The 23,225-nt window shown below is 41.4% G+C and overlaps 1 protein-coding gene across 2 annotated transcripts; it reads left to right on the forward strand.

Annotated features, from left to right (window-relative positions):
• The first annotated feature begins 1,462 nt into the window (after positions 1-1,462).
• Positions 1,463-19,251, forward strand: LOC137168015 (sphingosine kinase 1-like). 2 transcript variants are annotated; one of them, XM_067570429.1, is made up of 6 exons: positions 1,466-1,554; positions 1,916-2,476; positions 10,288-10,437; positions 12,653-12,747; positions 13,063-13,178; positions 14,544-19,251. In XM_067570429.1, exons 2-6 carry the CDS (start codon positions 2,050-2,052, stop codon positions 15,451-15,453), a joined length of 1,698 nt encoding a protein of 565 aa, XP_067426530.1. In that variant the 5' UTR covers positions 1,466-1,554; positions 1,916-2,049; the 3' UTR covers positions 15,454-19,251. The 2 variants fall into 2 exon arrangements, with proteins under 2 accessions (XP_067426529.1, XP_067426530.1); XM_067570428.1 differs by having other exon boundaries at positions 1,463-2,476.
• Positions 19,252-23,225: the final 3,974 nt, after the last annotated feature.

A 23,225-nucleotide genomic window follows, 5' to 3' on the forward strand; every position in this document is an offset into this window, starting at 1 on the left:
AAGTTTTAAACTGAGATGGAATTTCTCTTCAGTTTAATGATAAGTGTATACAATATATACGTTATTATGAAAGAAAATCTACAATTGGTCAATTTATAAATTAGTCGATCGACAGAGAATTGATCGTCAACTATTTGATAACTTATTATTCGTTTGAGTCACTTTTCAAGCAGAAATACCAAACATAACCCAGTTTTAGCCTCTCAGTTGTGAGGATTTGTGGTTTTTTACTGCTGTTTTGTGTTTTGTTTTGTCTAATACAATAGTAAATTCATAATTTGGGGGTTTTGGACTGCTGGTTGGACAAAACAAGATATTTGAAACCATCAACTTGGACTTTAGGAAACTGGAATTTTTCACTAATTTCTGACATTCATTATAGTATATATTTTTTGGTGTATTTATCGATGTTTTGTTTTAACAATCTTATTTGATAGGCCTACTGTAGATCTTACATGTTTTGTGATCCTTGATTCTCTTCACATTTTGTCTGATTAATTTTAAGTCCGTATTATATGTTTGGTAACCTCTAAGGTTCACGGTCCATGTGGTGCTGCTATCCTGGCCAAGACACTCACAAAATACTATGTGAAACTCTTGGCTGCCTTGAAATTGCAAGTTGACTTAATTAGTGTTGAACAGCCTTGTTAGGTATTCACTCATCAAATGTCTTGTCATGTCTTACAGAAGCTGGTCAAATCACAAGTCAGTGTCTGCAAACTTTTCTGCAGTTTGATCACAAATATGTCAGCATGCCAATTCATGTCAAATGTCATAAACATGATGTCAGATATGTCAAGAGGAGGAATGGTTCCTAGTAGTTATAGTTATTAATGATACATAATATGTTTATTTCAGTGCCTCAGTAAATCAAAATGAATGAATTACTGTCAGGTCTGCTTTGGTGCAGAGATATGCAAAGTTTACCAGCCTCTAAACTTATTTTCAAGGAAATTAATAACTGAGGCTTGGTTGGGATCTTATTCCACAAATAATTTGAACATATCTGATCTCTCCTGGAGGACATTTAGGGGGCATGAGCCGACAGCGAATCTAAATATTTAATGGATTAATGATGTGATGGAAAATTTTCTGACTTAGATGAAGCAAAATACATTCATGCTTGCTTTCCTGTACTTTTCCTGGTGAAACAAAAGGGCAATAAAAGGTCAAATAAGAATAAGAGATGCCATTACCATAAAGCACATTGATACATCACTTCATTTTCAATCAAAAAGAGAACTGTATGTCCACTTTCCACATCAAAGATGGACAAACTCATAAATATCTCATGCACTAGCCTCCAGAAATTTGGTTTTATGTTATTATGTATAACAAAGCAGCAAGTCAAACACCAGAACTACAATCCCTTATAAAGTTCCTCATAAAAAACAAAAAACAAAGCAAAAACAGTTTTACAAAACAATCCTAGCTTAAGCACCATTTATCCAGAGCTTTCGACTGCATTTCAGTCTCCTGTCGTGGGTGAATGAGCGAACACCATCGGCTGATGAAGACCCTGAGATGTGATTGACAGCCCAAGAAAAAAATCTGGTAAGTGGACCTTGAGTTAAGACTCTTTCCAAGGTCAAGAATGAGCTTTCATGCTCCATAAACCTATGTATTTCAAAAATCTGAAATTAGATGAATCGTAATCATGGCTTTTAAACATGGCTATTTTCAAGTAAACCCTGTGTTCCAAGTCTTAAGCAGATGTCTCATTGTGTTGGTGTCCACTTGATAAAATCTGCATATTTGCAAATAATCATAAGCTTGAAATTGACGTCCTACTGTAGTTGAGTCGCGAACATGTAGATGAGCTGGTTTCAGGTTGCACAGAGAGGCGCAATTACAGACAGGACAGTGCGCTCTCCTCCTCCAGCTCCATCACTGCCATTCCTGTTTCTGTCACTAGGGAGAGACTCTGAACTAGGAAAGCTGTTGTTACCAAGCTCAAAGGGTCCCACAGCAGGCTGGTAGTGTTCAGAGTCTGCACCGCACCGCCATCCGCACACTGGCCTGCGGGACGCGTCGCACTCTCCGTCCGGGATGGAGAAAGACGCCTCTGAACCGGACCCATCCCGCCAGCGGAACGGGTTCGTGGGCGTGCTGTACGGGGAGTTCACCGACATGCTCAACGACAGGGTCCGGTACTCAGTGAGCCTGACGGAGAGCGCCCTGACCATCCAGAAGATCTCCTCGTCACCCGGCCGGACTAAGATGGTTCTTAACTTGACCGACTGTGTCGGCTGCCGGGCGTACCGAGGGCCGGACAGCGCGGACGTCGGCGCCTACTTTACAGCCTATTTCTACCCGTTCAAAAGGCGGTGGATGAGCGCCGGAGTGGCCCGGCAGCGACTGGAGCAGTGCTTTCGGGTCGCGCTGGTCCAGGACCCGCTCGCCAACCTCCAGGAGGCTGAGAGGTGGGCTCATGCCATCAGAGATGCCTCTGTGATGCAGGCACCCCGGAGAGAAGGTGAGCAGTGTGGGGACATGGGTCACATTTTCAAACCCCTTAAATTAATTTAAACACGCAACTTAATATTACAAAAGGCATATAGACTATATCAATCTGAGTGGGCTATCACATATTTTTCTGTGGATATGAAAAATATCACAAAGTAGGCTACAATAAGGTTGGTCACTATAAGCACCACAGTGGTATTTGAATATTTTGATGGTCATCACAGTGATTTCATTTCTTCTTCTATGTCTTTCTCCAACATTCCTTCAGCGAGGTCAACCTGTAACAGTAGGCTAAGTAGACTGACTTCCCTCTCAAAAAGCCCCACATGTTACTTCAACCATAGTGCACCTTCCTTTTTTACCAAAAAAACAGGTTTGGCAGAGAGGCTGCACACATTCCTTCTGCTCTCACTAACCTGCTCTACCTGCCATGAAAGGAGATCCACCTGCCTGCAGCAACTACAGCTGCCTCATTCATCCACACAGACCATGTGAGTGATCATTCTGGATCTGGAGCTTACTGCAAATGCACACGCAAACACGCACACACAAACTCACAAAACTGATCACTTAAGTAGTTAGATTTTCAACTGATCCTCTGTCAGCACAGAGTGTAGCCGCTGCTCAGGCTTCATTATCTCTGCTCCGTAAAATTCCCACTGAGAATTTATTGTTGATGGGTGGAAAATCACATCAAAACAAAGCCCGTTTTTCATCCTGCTGAGCAGCAGCTATGTCTAATTAGGTCTCGTCATGTCTTCCTCTGTTTAAAATGCAAGCTGTCCTCAGGTTCCTTTGTCTTCTGATCTCATTAGCTTCCTCTGTGCTTCACCCTGGTATACAGTGAGAAGTAATTAACATGAATACACTATGAGAAGTGTTTACACAGCTAATTACCCCCATCACTCATTAGGGAGGATGTGGTGATACTTTGTGACGACGAAGTAAAACTGTCACATGGGGGTACAAATTCTGAATCCAGCATGTCAGGTCAGGTAATATCCTTTCCCCCATACAGAAATATTTAACTGTTTGATATATAAAGCAGGCATGCACTCCTGGGCAGCCAGCGCAGTTCAAACGAAAAAAGCGGATATTTGACTTGGCAGTGACTAATTCGGAATGTTGGTTGCCAAAGATGGAGGAAAGTGTTAGCAGAGGGATAAGGAATGAGGTCGCCCTCCTGGTAGCAGCCTCCAGGTGTACACTGCAAACACAGAGAGAGACTGACTGGGCTCTGTGTGATCCCTCTGGTCTGCAGCCAGCAGGAGTTTGGGTTTCAGCCCTGTATGGTGGGCAGGTAGGCAGGCAGATGGTAACCGGAGAGGTAACTGTCACTGTTCTCTTACTGGACTCATCAAAGAGCTCCAGCTTGGGAGGATTTCAAATCACACACTACTAATGAACCATCTAACAGTTTGTAGCGTAGTCCTTTTTTTTTTTTTTTGCCTTTTTCCCTTTTTTTTGCCTCTTCACTCCACTGATGTGATCACATCATTAATGTATAAGCTTGTTTTAGCATTCCAGATCCAGGTCAGCCAATAATACTGTATTTAACAGAATATATTATGTGTTTTAAATGAGTAATGTTGTGTTAATAGATGCGGCAGAACGTGTGGCTTTACTGCCTCGTCGTAGAGGGTGTATGAAAGTCAGTGTGATTCACTAATCCCTCATAGTGCATTTACCCCTAAGTTAATTGCATGTCATCTCATCTGGCATTGCAGATAGAAAGGTTGGATTAAAAGTGCAACTGCGGCGCAAGATTTGTGTTTAGTCAGAGAGCTAAAGTGAAAAGTGTAAAGACAAAATTTAATATGTGAAAGTGTAGTTTGCTCCTTTTCTAGTGGCTTGCAGTGAGGTTGTAACTTAACTAATTCACTCTAATTTAGTTTGTGTGTTGAAATCTGTCACACTAATAGTCTCACTTGGGTTTTTACTCTCTATCGCAGGCTCAGTGGAATGAATGAGCCGTAAATAATGAAGTGCATACACTATGATACAGTCCTGCACACGCTAATGGTCTGCTTAAAGGCTCCACAGTTAGATTGCATGCAAAGGAGCAAAGAATTGAGATGATGGTAACTGTCTTCATTGCTACTGGCTGTATCATTTTCTGCTTATCAAACATCTGGTTGGAGGCCAGTGACAGATTTCACATTTATACATTGTAGAATTATTTTGATTCCATTGGTGCAACACTGTTGCGATAGCATTGTTCATTGTCCTAATTTTTTTTTCCAAACTTCTGCCCCAATACACCCTTACAATGTGCAAATTCCTTCAAGCTACTCCAGTGCCAGTGCGAGCATGATCCTTGCACCAAGTGTGTGTGTGTGTGTGTGTGTGTGTCGGGGTAACAAATTGGAGCGTGCTAAAGAGAAGGAAGGGAGGAAAGAGGGAGCGGTATGTTCAGATCTCACAAAAATCAACGACTGTGTTTTTTTCCGTAGCAGTGGCAGGGTCAGGTGTGTGATATCTCCTCCCTGGGGCTCAGCTGAAGCTGCTGTGGCTTCCTGGGTGAAGGAGACAAGAGCTGACTGCGTCACTAGACAACCTCTCACCCCAACCAGCATCTCGGTCCCCCCGGAGGCTTCGTCTCCTCCTCTGTGACACACGGCTCTGATGGCCTGTCAACGCTTACCCCCACCCCCCATCCCCTCCCTCCCCTCCCAGTCTGGTGATGCCTCAGTGGGCAGTGGTGTTTATGCTCTTTCAACCTCCTCCCCTCCTCTCCAGCAAACACTCACCCAACCTTGGAATGCAGCTTGTTTGCAGTCTGAATATAGCGTCACTCCTCAAGAAGCCAGCTTTCATTGGAAAAGCCCAAATATTTGTCTCTGATCCAAAATGTTTTTTGAAAAGCTTCATATTTTTTAACAAATCCCACCTGTACTACAGCATGGCAAATCTCATCTTTATTTAGCTTTTTTTTAAAAAAAAAAATCTGCACAGCGATACACTTGTGGCAACGAGATGATAAAGTAACTCCTCTCTGTCACCTCAGCACTTGTTAGCACTGACACATTGACACATCCAGTCTATCTGTCGCCTGTCTGCCCGCATGTGTGTTTACACACTTGTAACTGTGAAATACACCCACTGCAGTTTCAAGTTTGCTTGCCAGTGTGACAGGGTAGGATGTGCCCACAGGAATCTGACATCACATCACAGACCTATTTCCAATACACTCAATTTCTCACACTCATATGCTGCATCTATCTTTCTGCCCCTCTCTCTACCACACACACATACACGGCCGAAGAGGAATGTCTGGGAAAAAGGCGTTTTCAAGAGAATTTAGGGCATTCAACAATAATGGAAATCGAAGCATAAATTAATCAATATAATATTGAGCTGCCTTGATTTTTTGAGTCTTTTTGGTTGTAAAGTTTAAAATCTTTTAAATCATTTAAACTATAACCTATATATGAACTTCATAGTTTCATAGTGCATATTCAAGCAGAAACATTTGCTCTCTGATTTTATATGCAGTTTATAACTTGCATATAAAGTATTATGACAGTAAATCAAACATGCCACTGATGTTGAAACCATTCATGCAAAGTGAATGATCATTAACAATCTCCAGATTTTGCTCCTTCTACACTTTACACAGTGAGAGTAATGGCTGCAATTTAATATCGAATAATATTTACTAGATCCACAACAAGTAGTCGATTAATCGGTCAGTCAATTCACAGAAAGAAAATATTTTCATAACTGATTAATCATTTGAGTCATTTTCTAAGAAAACATGTCCAAGTTCTCTGATTCCAGCTTCTCAAATGTGAATATTTTCTGATTTATTTAGTCCTCTATGATAGTAAACCAAATACTTTTGGGTTATGGACTGTTGGTCAGGACAAAAGAAGACATTTGAGGACGTCAGCTTGGGCACTTTGGAAATGGTGATCATCATTTTTCACCATTTTCTAACGTTTTATATAAAAGACTAATCGAAAACAATCATCAGATTAATCAATAATGAAAAAATCATTAGTTGCAGTCTTAATATTTGCACTCAGTTGACAGATTGACCGTCATGAGGGTTATAATGTTCAGTTTTTGTTAAAAGTTTTAGAGTTGATTCAACTTTCTCGTCGTTTTGGAGGTGTGCTGTTGTCAATGTAATAGTAGTGTGTGATTGAGTGTTTCTAACACTTGTTTTCCACCTTATTTTTATGTGTGTGTGAGTAGATTAGAAAAACCTTTCAATCACCTCATGAAGGCAGAAATTATTGCTATACTGTTTTATTAAACTGCACCTATTAAACCGGCAACTGGCTGTTCATAATCAGCAGTTCATAATCAATGAATGCAAATGAATGCAAAAGAGTTACATAAGGCCACATTATGTTATCTTAATGTGGACAGTGTGTAAAGTCAGGTTTTATATTGGGATTATGTTTCCCACCCTTTAAGTTATTTAAAGCTGGGGTAGGCAGTTTTGTTGGGTTTTTTCTTTTGCATGATTGGGCAAAAATTCCATGATAACCTTTCAGCATATTGTAATTCAAGTGGTTTGAGAGAAAACTCCTCTTGTCTCTGCATTCAGGCTTTAGAAAATCTAGCCCATGATGAGAGACTTAAGGGCAATCATGGGTCATTTTGGAGAGAGAGGGCGCTCCTATTGGCTGGTCTACAAATGCAGATGCGCAGTCACTTCCCTTCAAATGGTGCAAGTCTGATTCAATGGCGGAAAATCCTGGAGAAAAAGTTTCTATTCCAGCATTGGCAACAACTGCCTACACTTCTCCGCCTGCCAGAGCTTCTCCTCCAGGGTCAGCCAGGCTGCCTGTTGCCACTGCAGGTTCTCTATAACCGCCTCGAGCTTCATGCCACCGCTGCCAGGCTGGTGTGACTGTGCACCGGGGAACAGGCTGTGAAAAGAGGCGGAGGGAGCCTGGAGTGGAAGGCTGTTGGCGGAATGATACAAGGCAGCAGAGAGAGAAGCGGAAGGTTTTGTATTGTGTTTGTTCAACTTGCCTACTGCAGCTTTAACGCAACTGAGTTAATAAGTAAATTCTATTATGTGACAAGTGCGAGATGAGTGAGAAGCTGCAGCATGATAATTAGACTGAACTGATATTTCATTATTCATTATTCTACTTGAATCGCTTGAATAAATCAGACATGTTGGCAGAGATTTAGAGATCTGGAATCAGGATGCTGAAGATGCAGGACGAGAGAGACGAACATCTGTGTTTTAGGTGTAATGAATTCCAGTGAATGATGCCAGAAGAAGATGCTGTATTTGTTTTGAGAAACAAGGATTTCAGCGTTAGGTAGGGCTGGGCGAAATATCACAATATTTTTGACCAAATACTTTGATATTGATATTGCGACCGTATTGTAGGGATGACTACTAGCGCTTTCACAAAATACACAATGAGATTTCTTATAAATAATCATCAATAATGTGGATATAATGACTAAGTGGGTAAAGGCAAATAATAGAACAGCTGGTAAATAGTCTGGTAAATTCAGAAAATTATATCACTTTACTGTAGTGCAGCTTTTAAAACCAGGAAAAGACAACACTTATGCAATATCACGATATTAAGATATCCAGAACCTGAGACGATATCTAGTCTCATATCACTATATCGATAGAAGCCCTAATTTCAGGTTTGACCTTTTGAGGGGCATCTGTGTTGGTTTATTAAGCCATTCAGCTCGGCACACTTGAGTGCAAAACCTGATTCTAAAGCTCTTTCACTGTCAAAAGCCAGTTTCCACTATTGTAGCTGATATTCTGGAAGTGTGGAGAGGGCCTTTTGTGTCTGAAAGCCACATTGTGCTCTGATACAAAACAACGGTGACCCTGTGTGGGTGAATGGAGGCAGAGTTTGGCATGTGCCTGTGTGTTTTCGCGCTCTCTCCTCACTCTTCCTGCGTGGTTCACACCTCTTTTCTCTTTCATAACTCGTGTCCTATCAACATGAGCCAATTGAGTTAGAGGGAGGCAGCGGCAGCATTACATCACAGGTCTCAGTGTTGGAAATTGAGGCTCCGCACCGTCAGGAAGAAAAACACTTAGAGTAGACAGATGTCAGTGAGTCAATACTGTTTTGTGTATAGTTGCTCTATCAGCACCAAACTGGCGGAAATGACTGCATCTCTGTTGATTCACTGACTTTATAGGAAAGAGGTGATGGAATTTAACCTCCCGTGCGTTTTCTTCTTCTGATCATTTTGTCAGCCAGATGCCAAATGTCAGCAACACCTGCAGCCAAATCATTATGGTGGAAAGACTATACTGATACTGAACTTTCTGTCCTCCTCACCCCAAAATGGAATGTTTTGTTTTTTTTATTATTGTTCTCTGATTCATTTGATATGGTGTCTGGTGAGTCTGTCTCTGCTATAAAGGTCAAGGGCATCTGCTGCAAAATCCACCCTCCAGAGAGGCACAGCTTCTCTCCAAATTCACTTTTAAAAGTTCATTCTTGCTACAGATCCTTGTAGGGCCAGCCAGTGGCTAATCCTGCACATAAATATGGATTGAAAAAGAATCCAGTAACTATTTGTGGTGAAACAAATAACTCATTACAACAGATTTTATTAATAACATGCTTTACTTGCCGTTACTCTTAACAGACACGTTGTGCACAAGCAACATTCTCATCTCTTTTTTCTCTCTTCCTATCTTTGATTTCTTTGATTTCATCCATATATTCCCTTTTTTTTAGCCTAATGTCAGTCTGTCAGTCAATCCATTTGGTCCAGTCTGAAATATCTCAATGACTGATGTCTGATGCACTGCCATGAAAGTTGGTTTGTAAAGACATTCATGTTCCTAAGAGGATGCCTTTTCCTCTGGCACCACCATGAGATTCATGTTTGTGGTTTTGAGGGAAAAATCATCAACCATTGGATGGATTATCATGAACTTTGGTTCAGATATTCATGTGACCCACAGGAGAATTTGTAATGACTTTGGTGATTCTCCTGACTTTTCATCTAGGGCCATCATAAGTTCAAAATTTTAATTTGTCCAATACTTGACAATTCATTTCTAATGACATTTCCATCAGCCACAGCTGTAAACTCTGTGTTTAGTGGTAATTTCCTAATGTTAGCATGCTAACATGTCAAACATTACACCTGCTAAAAATGCTGATGTTAGCATTTAGCTTAAATACAGCCTCACAGAGCTTCAACCATGGTTGTGATCTCTTAGTCTTGTTTTAATAGCACACTTTTCCTCTTTCCTGTCTTTAAATCGTTACTTTTTTCATCCATTACATAATCCATTGTCATATTATATATTATCAATTGAATATTGTCATAAACTGCATTTAATATACCACTATAAACAGCACAGAAGCAGTTTGAAACTGGGTAAGTCAGCAAACATCCATCTTGCAAAAGTGCCCTTGAGCAAGATGCTGAATGCCTACCAACCCCTGGGTAATGAAGTACAGTCACTCCATTACTGTGTTTTCCCTTGAGAGACGCGAGCAACAGGAGGATTACCTCATGGGGATGAATAAAATGTCACGGAACTTCTATTAATAATCGGTACGATCCCGAGTGAGAGTCATCTGCAAGACCTCTCTGAAAAAAAGAAGCACGTCACATTAACATTAAGCATCGTCTATCTGAATGCTGTCACAGCCTATGACTTTACTGTTTCGTGCGCTGTTTTTTTTTCATAGTGCATTTCTGTGCCACAGATAGCCCAAGGGACGAGGCTGTCCTTATACATTCTTTGACATATTTGATCATGCATAAGACCTCTTCTTGTCTTCTTGCTTCATCTCTATCCTTGCCTTCACTCACAACCATCTCTCTCTCTCTCCGTGTCTCTCTCAGGTGTGGTGTACACGGAGGTGCGTCGTCCTTGCAGAGTCATGATACTGGTGAACCCTCACAGCGGACGCGGCCAGGCTCTACAGCTCTTCACTGGCCACGTGCAGGGCATGCTCACCGAGGCCGCTGTCCCCTACACACTCATCATCACAGGTCGGTACCGCTCATATACACACACACACACACACAAACATGTTTCCTCATGCATTTAGATGACACTCTTCTCAAGATCACCTTGATGTGAAATGATGTTGAAGGGATTAAACCTTCAATCTCAGGATAGGACAATTACACTGAGAAGTAGGCCATGCTAGCTGCCTCTAACACACACTCACGCACACTTAAGTTGGCATGAACAAAGTTTAATCTCTGCAGTGATTATGCATCATTTGTGTGATCAAAAATGTACAGGGCACACGCTCAACAAACATGAGTATGTACACACACACGCACACACACACATACATCTGCATGCACTCAAGCACACTGATTCAAGTCATTTCAGTCACCCCAACTGCTTCACATTCTGCATGAGTTGCTGGTGGCTTTTTGTGACCTTAAACTGTGTCGTGTGTTGGTTACTGTCATCTGTGGTTCTGAACTCCAAGTAACCTCTCCCTGAATACCAAGGATCAGCAAGGGAACAGTGGAAGGCTTGAATGCCAATGAAAAAAAAAACGTAAAGGGCATCATTTACCCTTTACCCTCCACTCCAACCCCAGCACTGTTTGACAGGATCAACAATTAGGTAGGCATTAGCTGTCTCCTCCAGCATCAGTTCGGTAGCGCTTCAGCTGAATTTCTGCCACAGCTCAAAGCAAAGTTTAAAATGACAGAGAATATGGAGTAAAAGGAGGGAGAATCTGTGTTTGTTTATTTCAGAAATAGTGCTGATGCGCATGCAGGCTCTGTGTATGGACTCCTGGGGCTTAAAGGAAGGTCATCAGCTGGACGGTGATGAAAAAAGACAGCGTAATTACAGACGTCTACCCAGGCCAAAAGAACAAAGCGCAACAGAAGAGATGGGGGGGAGAATATGGGTCGCTGAGGGCGTTAGTGGTTGGATACGGTGTCCAGTCAGATGTGACTATGAGCGGATTAACTGGCACAACCCACTTACCCTGCACACAGCTCCTTGATGAATGTATCACAGAGCCTTTGCCCGAGGAAGGACAAGTACCAATGGAGGAGCCTCTTGTGTCAGCGTGTACCTTTTACATAGTGTATGAAGCATCCAGTGCACCAAGCTTCTTCTATCTTTACCCTGGTTAACCTCAGAAGAAGGCAGAAGAGTAAGACATGAGGAGGAAATTGCTGCATTTAAAGTAAAACAACTTTAATTTACCCCACCAAAAAAAAAAAAAACTGAGTGTGTATTCATGTATCGCCTTAACAGAGTGTAAATATCAGCCAGCATCTGTGCAGCTCAAAGAAGACTCAACAAAGCAGCAGTGAACATGATGAAAGGTTATTGTATGAAAACTATGCCACCGCTTTCTTCAGGTTGAGGTTGGCGTGTTAGTGTTTGGCAGTGACCCTTGAATAAGGAAGTAGCTGGGAAGTGAAGCATCAGCCTGAGCCCAGGCAGGCTGCAAGTGCTGAGTCAGCTGTGCAGTGCAGTTTACTCCCTCTGCCTCTGTCTGTCAACACAGCACTGCATCACCGTCTCCAGCCTCCCCCAGCACGTACAGTAGCAAACAAACAGCGCCGGCGGGAAAGGGACAGGTAGAGGTTGAGCGAAGGAAAGGAGAGAAGTTTTCATATTTCAGTTCTGTCTTCAATCAATACTTGATCAATACTGAAGCAGGAAAATGTTGCTTTCGTGACGGCTGCATATCAATACTTGCCTTCCTCTTATTCTCTCTCTCTCTAAATCTATCTCTTTTCCTCTTCCATTTACACACACAAACGCGCACCACTACGCTGGGGAGTCTCGGCTGTAGACTTTAATGTTGGCGGGATGAGCCAGCAGAGACCCCCTGCAGAGGGACCAACTCAAGGACGCTGCCAATAAATCTAGGCTGCATAAATAGTTCAGTCCTCTGCCGGCGCATTAACCAACACTCGCATGCATCCAATGAGTGCACACGCACACACTTGCTGATATTTGTCAGTCACAGATGTTTGCAGGGCAGCTTAGCTGCCTCGGAGCTGTTGAGTAGCCACTGGACGGGCTAATGTGATATGTCTGGCCTGATAAGGGGAAATTGAATCTCTTTTCTGCCTAATCTCCCTGATCCTACCCCAGGGGCTGGCGATAAAGGGAGCATGTCTCTCTTTCTCTGTTTTTTTTTTTCTTTCTTTTTTTTGGTTGTCATTTTTTGTGTTTGCCTCTTTTATTTTTCTCTCTTCTACTTGTGTCCTTCAGAGCACCAGAACCACGCACGGGAGCTGGTGAAGAAGGCGGACCTGTCACAATGGGACGCCCTGGTTATCATGTCGGGAGATGGGCTTCTGTTTGAGGTGCTTTGACTATAACCAGCCTACTGCTGTTTCACAGTTACACAACAGTCAATCAATCACTGATGGAAAAGATGTAGACCCTTATGTTTCTATTCTTAGCGTTTTTCAGAATAGGCCTGTAAAAATTTAATTTGCATTCAGATGTGACAAAAGAGCTCAGTGCCAGCACTAAAATGTGTGTCCCATGCTTGACTCACAAGTTGTAGCTATTAAAGAAAAGAAAGTTTTTTGTATGTTTTTTGTCACATAGAGACAATACTTTCTATTTAGGACCATGGTCTGCTTCTGTTTTTGTATTTGTTCTTGTTCATTCAGGTGATAAATGGTCTAATGGATCGAGAGGACTGGCAAGAGGCTATCCAGACCCCTCTGGGGATTCTACCAGGTGGCTCAGGCAACGCCCTGGCTGCCTCCGTCCACCACTACTCTCAGTGAGTCAGTCCATTAATGAGTCATTTAAATGCATGGATTAACGGTGCAAAAGAAGAGCAAAGAAAAACCTTCCTCAGCCCCAAAAAGAATGATTTATCTCCTTTTCTGTGTAATTATGGCAAAGGCTGACTGGGCACATCACTCCTCAGGAGGGGGGAGAGACAGAGGGGCAGACTGGAACTGCTTCACTGTGCAGCGGGAGGTCATTTCAGGCTGCCGATAACTCTCAAAGGAATGATGTAATGGGTTTAGAAACTCGGCACATTATGAGTGATTATAGTCCAGAATGCAGCTGTGGAACCAGTCGGCCCAGCACATACCCAGGGTGTCATCTCCCTCTACTGGCTAGTTGTTAGCACAACAGCGAAGAAAAAACTGGAATTGTTCGAAGGCACAGGTGTGGCATCACCACCAATCCATTTAGATATAAGATTTGAAAGGTTTTAGGCAAAAGATGTCCAAGTTTAGGCATGCGTTAAGACCTAGAAGGGACTAAAACCAGTGGACTAAATGTGCGACCTCTGCACATGCAGCTCGTTCTACCTGGACATACACATACATACACACATATTTCTTATATTTAAAGGATAAAGTTGGTGGTATGTTATATTTTTATTATTGTCAACAAATCTCATAAAAAGACCAAGAGTATTTCCTTGGTTGCCAAAACCTGATATAGCTTATTCCTGTGTGCCATAGAGCTCCATGGTTGTCCAAAAAACATTAAAAACACATAAATGAGACACACCGTTGCACACTTTCCTTTATTACGACAAACATGGGCACTGTATTTTATTTTAAAAATAATCTCAAACACAGCATTCTGTAAATACTCTTGTATTAATGGATTAATCCGCGTCTGAAAATAGTCCCCAACAAATGCTCTATTTTCTCATGTTTGAATAACCTTTGCTAAAAACTACAGTGCCCAGCTGTTTTAGGAAGTTACTGACCCTTTTTTTTAGATTAAACTATGTATTTGTGAGTCTTCAGTAAGAAGGAATAGGCTTGGGCTGAGTGCCACAGAAAGAGGTTAGAGAAGTTGAAAAGTACTGCGTAACGCTTTAATCCATTGTTGGTTTTGGCACTTTTGTGGGATTTGTTGACGGTACTAAAAATATGAAATAACACCAGCTGTATCCTTAAAACTTTAAACAGCTAGAACAATTATTAAAAGAATATTGCACAACTAGTGTAATTTGTTTGGCTCAAAAATTTATCAAAGTAAAAAAAAATATATAAAATTAATATATAGAGATTATTGCATTTATTACACAGATATATTAATCCATAGTACTGTCTTGTGATGATGTGTCATGCTATGTTTGCCTCTCTGACTCTTGATTTGTATAAATCTTCCTCAGGTCGCCCCCAGCATGGAATGAGGAGCTACTATTGAGCTGTGGTTTCATGCTGTGCAAGGGTCTGGTTGGCTCCTTGGACCTGGTGTCGATCCACCTGGCCTCTAGGCAGCGCGTCTTCTCCTTCCTCTCCCTGGCCTGGGGCTTTGTGGCTGACGTCGACATTGAGAGCGAGAAGTACCGCCATGTCGGAGCAATCCGTTTCCTTATGGGAACACTGGTGCGCCTGGCCTCCCTCAGAGTCTATCAAGGCAGGTTAGCGTACCTGCCTTTTAAGGAAGTGCCAAAACTTCCAAAAGGGAACATCAAGACTACCCAGCTGCCCTCCACACCTCAGCACCCCTCACTCTGCTCCTCCCTCCCCTGTCGGCTCATCCCCAACACCTCTCCAAACCAGAACTCTCGCCACAATTGCAACAGCACAAATTCCAACTACAACACCATCACCAACTCCTCCAACAACGCTATCACCACCAAAAGACCTGAAACTCAGAACGATGACAAGACCAGAGCACCAGTGGACTCTCTGCTACCAGGCCTGGACCAGCCAGTCCCTGAGAGCTGGACTGTTGTCAAGGAGGAGGACTTTGTCCTGGTGCTGGCTATTTACCAGTCTCACCTGGCCGAGGACCTGTGGACAGTCCCTGATGCGATGGCAGACGACGGGATGATTCACTTGTTCTATGTGACAGCGGGAATCTCCAGGCCTGCCCTCCTGCGTCTCTTCCTCGCCATGGAGAAAGGAGCCCACTTGGCGTGCGGCTGCCCACACCTGGTGTACGAAAAGGTGAAGGCCCTGCGGCTGGAGCCCATCTCTCCACAAGGCATGATCACTGTTGATGGAGAGATGGTGGAGTATGGGCCTGTTCAGGCTCAAATCCACCCTGGACTGGCCAGACTCATATATGGATGAACTCGGATTATCTTAATCTTTTTCTGGCTGTAGAGCTTTCTGGTTTGGCCTTTTACACTCAGTGTCAGTTTCTTTATGTATGCTGTGTTTTCAGAAGTGCCAAAGACATTTTGTCAGCCTCTGGAAATTCCTCTATTTTTCTACAAAAACAACTTGTCCTATTTTTATGGACCCCCCCCCCCCCCCCCCCTCCCACCCTCACCGTCCTCTCTTTCCCTCAGTGTTCGATTCAGGGTCAAAGCCATGGATTGTTGTTCTTGCTGCTGGCTGGTCCCAGCTTAGAGGAATGGGGAGGGATTGTGTGCATAAGAGAGAGAGAGAGAGAGAGAGATCTTTATGTATGTTTGTGTACATGTGTGAGATTATGCATGGGGAGCTTTGGCACATAGCGGCGCGGCGCGGTTGCTGAGGAGTGCATTGTGCACTCTGCTGTCGGACCTCATAAGCATGACACACGTGAAGACAAGCACATTTACCCGTCCTGGAGGGCTCCAGCGATAAAAACCACGCCCCCTTGTACCATTGTACACCAGGCCGGCAATCTTCCTCCTGGGCAACAGCATCGCCTCCCCCTCGGTCTGATAAAAAAAGAGGAGCTTTCTGACTGAAGAGATATAAATCCTTTGGGGATTTGATGTTGACAAATCTTTAATCTTTTGCATAGTTTATATAAAAATCTCAAACAAAACCAGATCTAGTCACACTAAGCATTAGTACTCCCACCCCTCCCCTTCCTCCTTTCTGTGTAAGAAAACTTCCTCCAGCTGATAATGCATGAAGCGCTGGCCAGGCAAAAAGAAACTTGGCCAGCTGAGGTTACTCCTCCACCACTGATCCATTTCCTGTCCTGTCCTGTACTTTCTCTTAACCCGCTTCATCTGGCTGCAACCATCATCAGACTGTAGGAACCACACACTCAAATACACTCTCTCACTTTCTTTTCCCCATCCCCCCTCCTCTTATGCACAGCTCCTCACATATGCTCACACACACAAACACACACACACACACACAAGTTCCCTTGCATCTCTGCAGCACTTAGTGAGGGGGAGGGGCATGGTCTGCTACTGTGCATATGATACCCTCTCTTCTTGCCATCTTAAGATTGTACTGTCTCTCCCTCCCTTGGTTAATGAGCCATCAGCACCTAATGTGTCCTTAATATTAAGCTTTACATCTGCAAAAGATTGCTACATAGAGTTGTTGTTGTTTTTTTTCCAATCAAACAAAAGCTTGTACTGTAAGTGAGTTTCAGAGCTTACGCATTTTAACATGTATTAGAGTGGTTGAAGCACACGTAAAGCAGAGAGAGCAGGGTCTCACACTGGGTCAGTCAGCGTTGTATATCGAGAATCATGCGATCAATGTGAGCCATGCTTTGCTCCGCTCCGCTGTGGCCTTTTTCCCCTGTTTGTTGGTGCTGTGGTGATGAACATTAGTGCACTGGAGCAGAGGAGAGTGCAAATGTTAGCATTATCATCAGCAACCCCCCCACCCCCCCCCCACCTCCCCAACACCTTCCACTCTCTCACACACACATACACACACACACACACACACTCTCTCTCTCATATCAGTTTATTTCAGGTCATGATGACCACACCAGAACTGTTACACGCACAGGTATGCAGCATCTGAATATCATCATGTAGAGAGTGAGCTGTCTTTGCTGACCTTTAAGACAAATTCTGTTCTCAAAAAAAAAAAAAAAACAGAATGTCAACAGGGTAAACAAAAAAAAAGACCAACAAAATCACCTCTTATGCTGAAACTAAAACGTAGAATGCGGTACAAAGGAATGATGATTATCAGCTTTTCAAGGTTTTGATAAGCAAATCACCGTCATCATCCTGAGTGCGGCGCAGTCGATGCAATGAGCTGATAGCGCACATTATTTTTCTGCTGCTTTTTACGGTGGCCCAGAGGTGCAAAACGCATGGTTTCAGAAAACACATTTACAAAACCAAAGAACGCGTTACAAAATCAGAAAATATAACATTTCAGAAAACATTTGCAAAACTGAAAAACATATCAACAAATCAGAAAACACAACGACATTTCGGAAACACATTTACGGAACCAAAAGACACGTTAAATATCAGAAAACACGACAGCCTTTCAGAAAACACATTTACAAAACTGAAAAACACATTGCCAATGTAAGCATTTTCTGGATCTTGTGAAAAAGTGATTGGCTTCCACTGGAAGGAGCTTAAATACTATAAAGCTGTAATGTACTTGAAGTAGACCTGACTTAATATCTGTACATTTGGGTTTCCATCTTCACTGCAGTGCCGATTTTTGCCTATAACTTGATTTTACATCCTTACATTTACTGTATAATACTCGTAGCTACGATTCATGTACTTCTTCTACTAATACTGTATCCTCAGTGACGTTATCCAGGTGCTTTGAATGCATTCTCATGTTCTACAGGCTGTTTTTTGCAGCTGCCCACATACACTGTTCATTACTAAATGTATAAAATGCATCTCATAAGGGTATAGATAAGCTATGCAAATGCCTCGTCATGGCTGCAGATATCTGGTGTGAGGGATCCCTCTGCTGGACTGCTCATATCACTGAAGGACATAGAATCAAGGTTTTATCCTGAAATATATCCTTATGATATACAACGCAATCTCCTCAAACTGCCACCTCTTTCCTGCTTTTTCGTATTTAATAATGATCATGAGTAGATTAGTCTTACAAGGTAGATTAAGCTCAGCTGCAGGAGACAGTGCATTCTTCATACAAATCTTCATGAATGAAAGCCAACATCCAGCTTATTGTAACTCATCATGAGAGAAATTTACTTGATACTTACATAAACACAGTTGCAAATAATAATCAATGTCAGCATCTTGGCGTAGGGTGTTGTTACACTACTGTTAACTTATGGTACTCTACTGTTAAATTGTTGTATTCCACTGGCTGCTGTAGTATAACAGCAGTTTTAAAGAAAAAAAAACACAAGTATGAATACTTGTCATCACTGTCATGGCATTTTATACATGATTTTTTTTTTTTAAATGTCACAGTATGAACTGAAATGACAAAGCTTCCTGCTAACTTATTCAAAATCTCTTTGAACATTTGTGTCTTGCTATTGTATCCACACTTATCAATAGCCTGAAATAATACGATGATTTACAGTAAGTGAAGTAAAGTAACGGATGTTTTTATTCGTTGTTTTGTTGTTTAATGTAGTGGTATAAACTGGTTTTTAATGCAGTAGTTCAGGGCATCCACGTAGTATGGTTGAATGTGTTTTACTGTCTGTAAAAAAAAGAAAAAAAAATGTTTTGGAAATGGTGTGCAACGTATTTGCAGCATTTCACTTTGAAGTAAGTGAAAATCAAGATTTTTTTTTTTTCAAAAATCTCTAAAAAGTGCCTTAGTCATTGTCCAAGACAGCCGATACAGTATGTGATGCACAGAAAAACACACTGAGAAAAGGAGACAAGAAGTCTTTTAGAAAGAAATTCTTTTCATCAACTTTGTGTTATGATATTATATCACTTGAAATTCTCACGTTTTAGCATTGTGAAAGAAAGTCTGTTGGTATGCATCAGTGTGACACTGAGGCTGCTCCAAGCTCTGATCTGTACAGAGTACATTACCAACACGAACGCTGATTCTCTATTCTTCATGATATGTGAAGCTCTCTGGAAAAAGAGAAGTTTGACTGGTTTTTAAAGGCTGTTACTACCATCATGAAACTGGCTGTCAACAACCAGGTATTCCTCATTTCCTTTTATTTTTCCTGTAATTTGTAGACTTCTTTTTTAAAGATCAATAAACATATTCATACAGTAAACAAGGTCTCTGTGCTTCTCTCTAACCATTTCATTCAATAAGGTGTGTGGCTCATGAGATTATTGCAGTAATAATATGTTCCAAATATATTTGAAGTTTCTCGAGCTAAAAAGCTGACATTTGAAGAACTAATCACAAAAAACAGACTTGCAATAGACTGATGGGGGTAAAAAAAAAATCATAGCGATCATAAATTGACAAATGATTATATAAAAGATAAGTGCTGGAAAATAAAATAATATTCATCATACTTTTTATACTACAAGTGAACTGAACACTGCTTGTTCATCTCATAATGTTATGTAACTGAAATGTTAATGAAAAAACTCAAAAACTAAATTTGTTTAATGTAAGGGATATCGGTGGGCAGATAGGAAAGAGTATGTTGGGTATCTGTGTGTAATTTTCTTCTTTTCTTATAGACACATGTTTTATCATCAAATTTTAATTTCTGGAGAGGAAAAACAGTGGATGAACAACATCTAGATTATAGGTTATGGAAACAAAAATTCTGATAGTGTAGTTATATTAAAAATATCCTTTCAAGGGAAAGTGATTATAGCAGATGGTTATGTATAGTTATGATGGGTTCTGTATCCAGTATGTCAACACGCTTCCCCGGTACAGCAGTTGACCACTAGACTAATTAAGAACTGCTAAATTACAGTAAAACACAAACCTGAGAGACAAGAGACTTTGACACCTCAAATATTTATATGCTATTCTAACAAAACTCTATATCCACAGTAGCACCAGCAAGTAACACGTCAATCTTTTATGTAAATTAAAATTCAAAGCATTATAGCCAGCACTGCTTAGAAACATGTCATTTGTGATGAAAAATGTAATTTGCTGTCTAACACAGCAAATATCTGAACAGGTAGCACCAAAACGCCAAATTACTGCAATAAAGATATTCTGATTTCACTTCAGTTATGTTAAATCCTAAACATATAAATACCTGAAACTGGAGCTAAGGTAGGTAGGGGGGCCGCTGGTTGGGGAGAGAGCGTCCTGGATACAGACAGTTGCGGTCACTGTACTGCACCTCAGCTCTTTCTCCTCTAGGTGGAGACACAGGCTGTGTCTGAAATTACTCCCTGATTATGACCTTGTGCATCATAGTTACTTTATGCCATTTTATTTAAGTGTCCAAATTCAAAGTTTAAAAATGTGTACTATCTCAAATAGTTCACTTAGAAATCACATTCTTCTCACAAGCCTCCATATTGGCCATAAAATTTACTCTCTATAACCTCTCTAAAACAGTTTCACCCAAAACTGAATATTACAACCTTCATGAAGGTGTGATTTACTGCAGAGCTGCTTTATAAACCTGCATTGATTTTAGTCAGATGTAAACTGGCAGCTAATTAAGCTAATTACTGGTCCTACAGTCCATGAAACTTGATGGCCTGCAGATGGCAATGCAGTTTCAGTAGAGGTAGTTTATGAGGTGAGGCTGGGTTAGTAGTGACTTGTTTGTGTGTGTGTTTGTGTGTGTGTGTGTGTGTGTGTGTGGGTGTGTGGAAGTATTTCATTAAGCGTCCCTGGGTGCAGAAGCATTGTTCCACAGGAAGCCGCAAATTGTTGTCGTGTGTCCTGTCTTTGTCTCGGTCGTGCTGCTCTGCAGTCACTGTGACTGACTTCTGACAGCCACAAACACCAGTCACCACCTCTACACTCTCTGTGTCTTATACGTGTGAAGATGTTAACACGCTATGGTATTGACTGTGTCAACTTTTAACACAGATTACACAGAAGTTTAAGCAGCACTGAGTAATCGCTAGAAAAGCTAGAAAGTCCTAGACCCTGATGAGGTAATCGCTGACCTTTTCAGCCTCTGCAGGTATAGTGTTATTGTCATCTTGAGGTACAGAGCAGTAAAAACAGAACTCTCTCGAAAGAAAAGTCTATAATGATAACCTTTATTTAAACAGGGAGGGCCATTGAGAGCAGGTTCTCTTTACAAGGATACAAATCATTTATAAGACCAAGAAAAACAATAAAAGCACACAAAAATTACAGGATCAACAAATTATACAACAAACAAACAGGCCAAAGACATCAACATATGGGACAACATCAGTTCAAAAACACATGCATTCACACTGCTCTATGCCAGTCAAAATGGATTTAAATTGATTTAAAGGGATTAGCTTGTCTAATTTTACAAGCCTCTGCAGATTGTTCCACTTGTGTGGAGCATAGTGTTTACAAGCCAGTTTCCCAATCTCAAAATTAGCATGATCATTTTCGAGGACCAAATAGTCTTGGGACCTAGTGCAGTGTGACATTGATCTATAGTTAAAAGACATGTGAGATACCCAGGGAGATTTTTTTAAGAAGTGCTTTGTAAATAAATAGAATGCAGTTCTCTTCTCACTGCCAACAACTGCCACCCAACTTTCTCATATAGTTTACGACAATGCGTTCTAAAGCCATCTCCAGTTATGAACCTGAGGGTGGAACGATAGACTGCGTGGAGAGGTCTAAGACTAGAGCCAGGAGAGTGCACATAAATTACATCGCCATAGTCCATAACAGATAAAAAGGTCGACTGAACAATTTGCTTTCTGCAATTCTGGGTAATATATGCCTTATATCTATAAAATAATGCCAGTTTTGCTTTTAAGGACTTAGTCAGTTCATTAACATGTTTTTTTGAAGCACAGCTTGTCATCAAGCCAGAAATCAAGGTATCTATAAGAGGTTACTCTTTTCATCGGTGCCCCATTAAGAATATTCACTTTTTTTTTACAACAGGATGCATTTTGTTTTATCAGATCAATTAAAATTTGCTGTACAGCAGAGAAAAGCTTGTGACACATGTTCACACCTGTACAACAAGTCTTCTCCTGCAGGGGTTGACGACCTTGCTCAAGGGCTTTATAATAGTTTCGAAGTGATGCAATTCACATTTACTTTCACTGAGTGAATTTGGATGTGAAGCAGCAACTTCATAACCCACTTAAACCAGAGATACAGAGCAGGAATGCTGTAGCTAAATAATTGTAACGTATATAAGACTTATCAGAAAGCTCATAACATCACCATCACTAACCTTCACCTTTGGCATGCAAACACAATTTAAATCTGGCCAAATAAGTGTTCAAGTGTACTGAATCCAGTGTCTGCAGAGTAGTGAACCTAAACTAATTTGCTTTAGAGAAATTCATTGTTCTTCAGTTGGCAAATGGAGCACCTTACAAAACCTCTCCCTCTGTCTCTTTAATTTTGTTCCCTCCCATCTCTCTTCTTTTTCTTAACCTTTTCTGACAGGATTAATTAACTGCCACTCCAACAGTCAGTTGCATGCCAGAGGAGGGAGTGGGCCAGTGAATGGTGTGTGTGTGTGTGTGTGTGTGTGTGTGTGTGTATATGTGTGTGTAACCTTAAGCTCTTTCTTTTCCAGGACCCTTCCTGCTGTTCTGCCTCAACAGATCCAAAAACATCCCTGTCTGTCTCTTTGTCTCGCTGGTTGGTTGCAGGGCAGCCAGTGTCCCAGCTGTTGTGAGATTGGGATTTAAATATAATCTTACAACATCAAGCTGGCGATAAAACAACAATAAAGACAATCTCATGTGCCTTTCAAAATGTGCCAGTTAGCCTTGAGCTTGTCTCTAGATGTCAGAGATGTCCTCCATCCTCTAAAACCAGGTGGGACCCACTTTAAAATGTGCCAGTATGACATTATCTAGCTGAGGGCTGACATGTCAGTCACCATAACTTTTAGGAATAAATCACGTTTCAGTGATACATTTTACTGCACCAAAGTTTACAACTTGAATTTGTTTTTTTTTTTACACCTCATTATGGTTCTCCAAATTGAGATTTGATCAGAATGAAAGCTTCAAACAAATACTTTCCCATCAAAAATGAACCGAATCGCTCCAAAAAAATGATTTATTTTACATAAATTTGACATTTTTCTTCACTTCGCAACCACAGAT

The sequence above is a fragment of the Thunnus thynnus genome, chromosome 17, assembly GCF_963924715.1.
Source record: "Thunnus thynnus chromosome 17, fThuThy2.1, whole genome shotgun sequence".
NCBI lineage: Eukaryota > Metazoa > Chordata > Actinopteri > Scombriformes > Scombridae > Thunnus > Thunnus thynnus.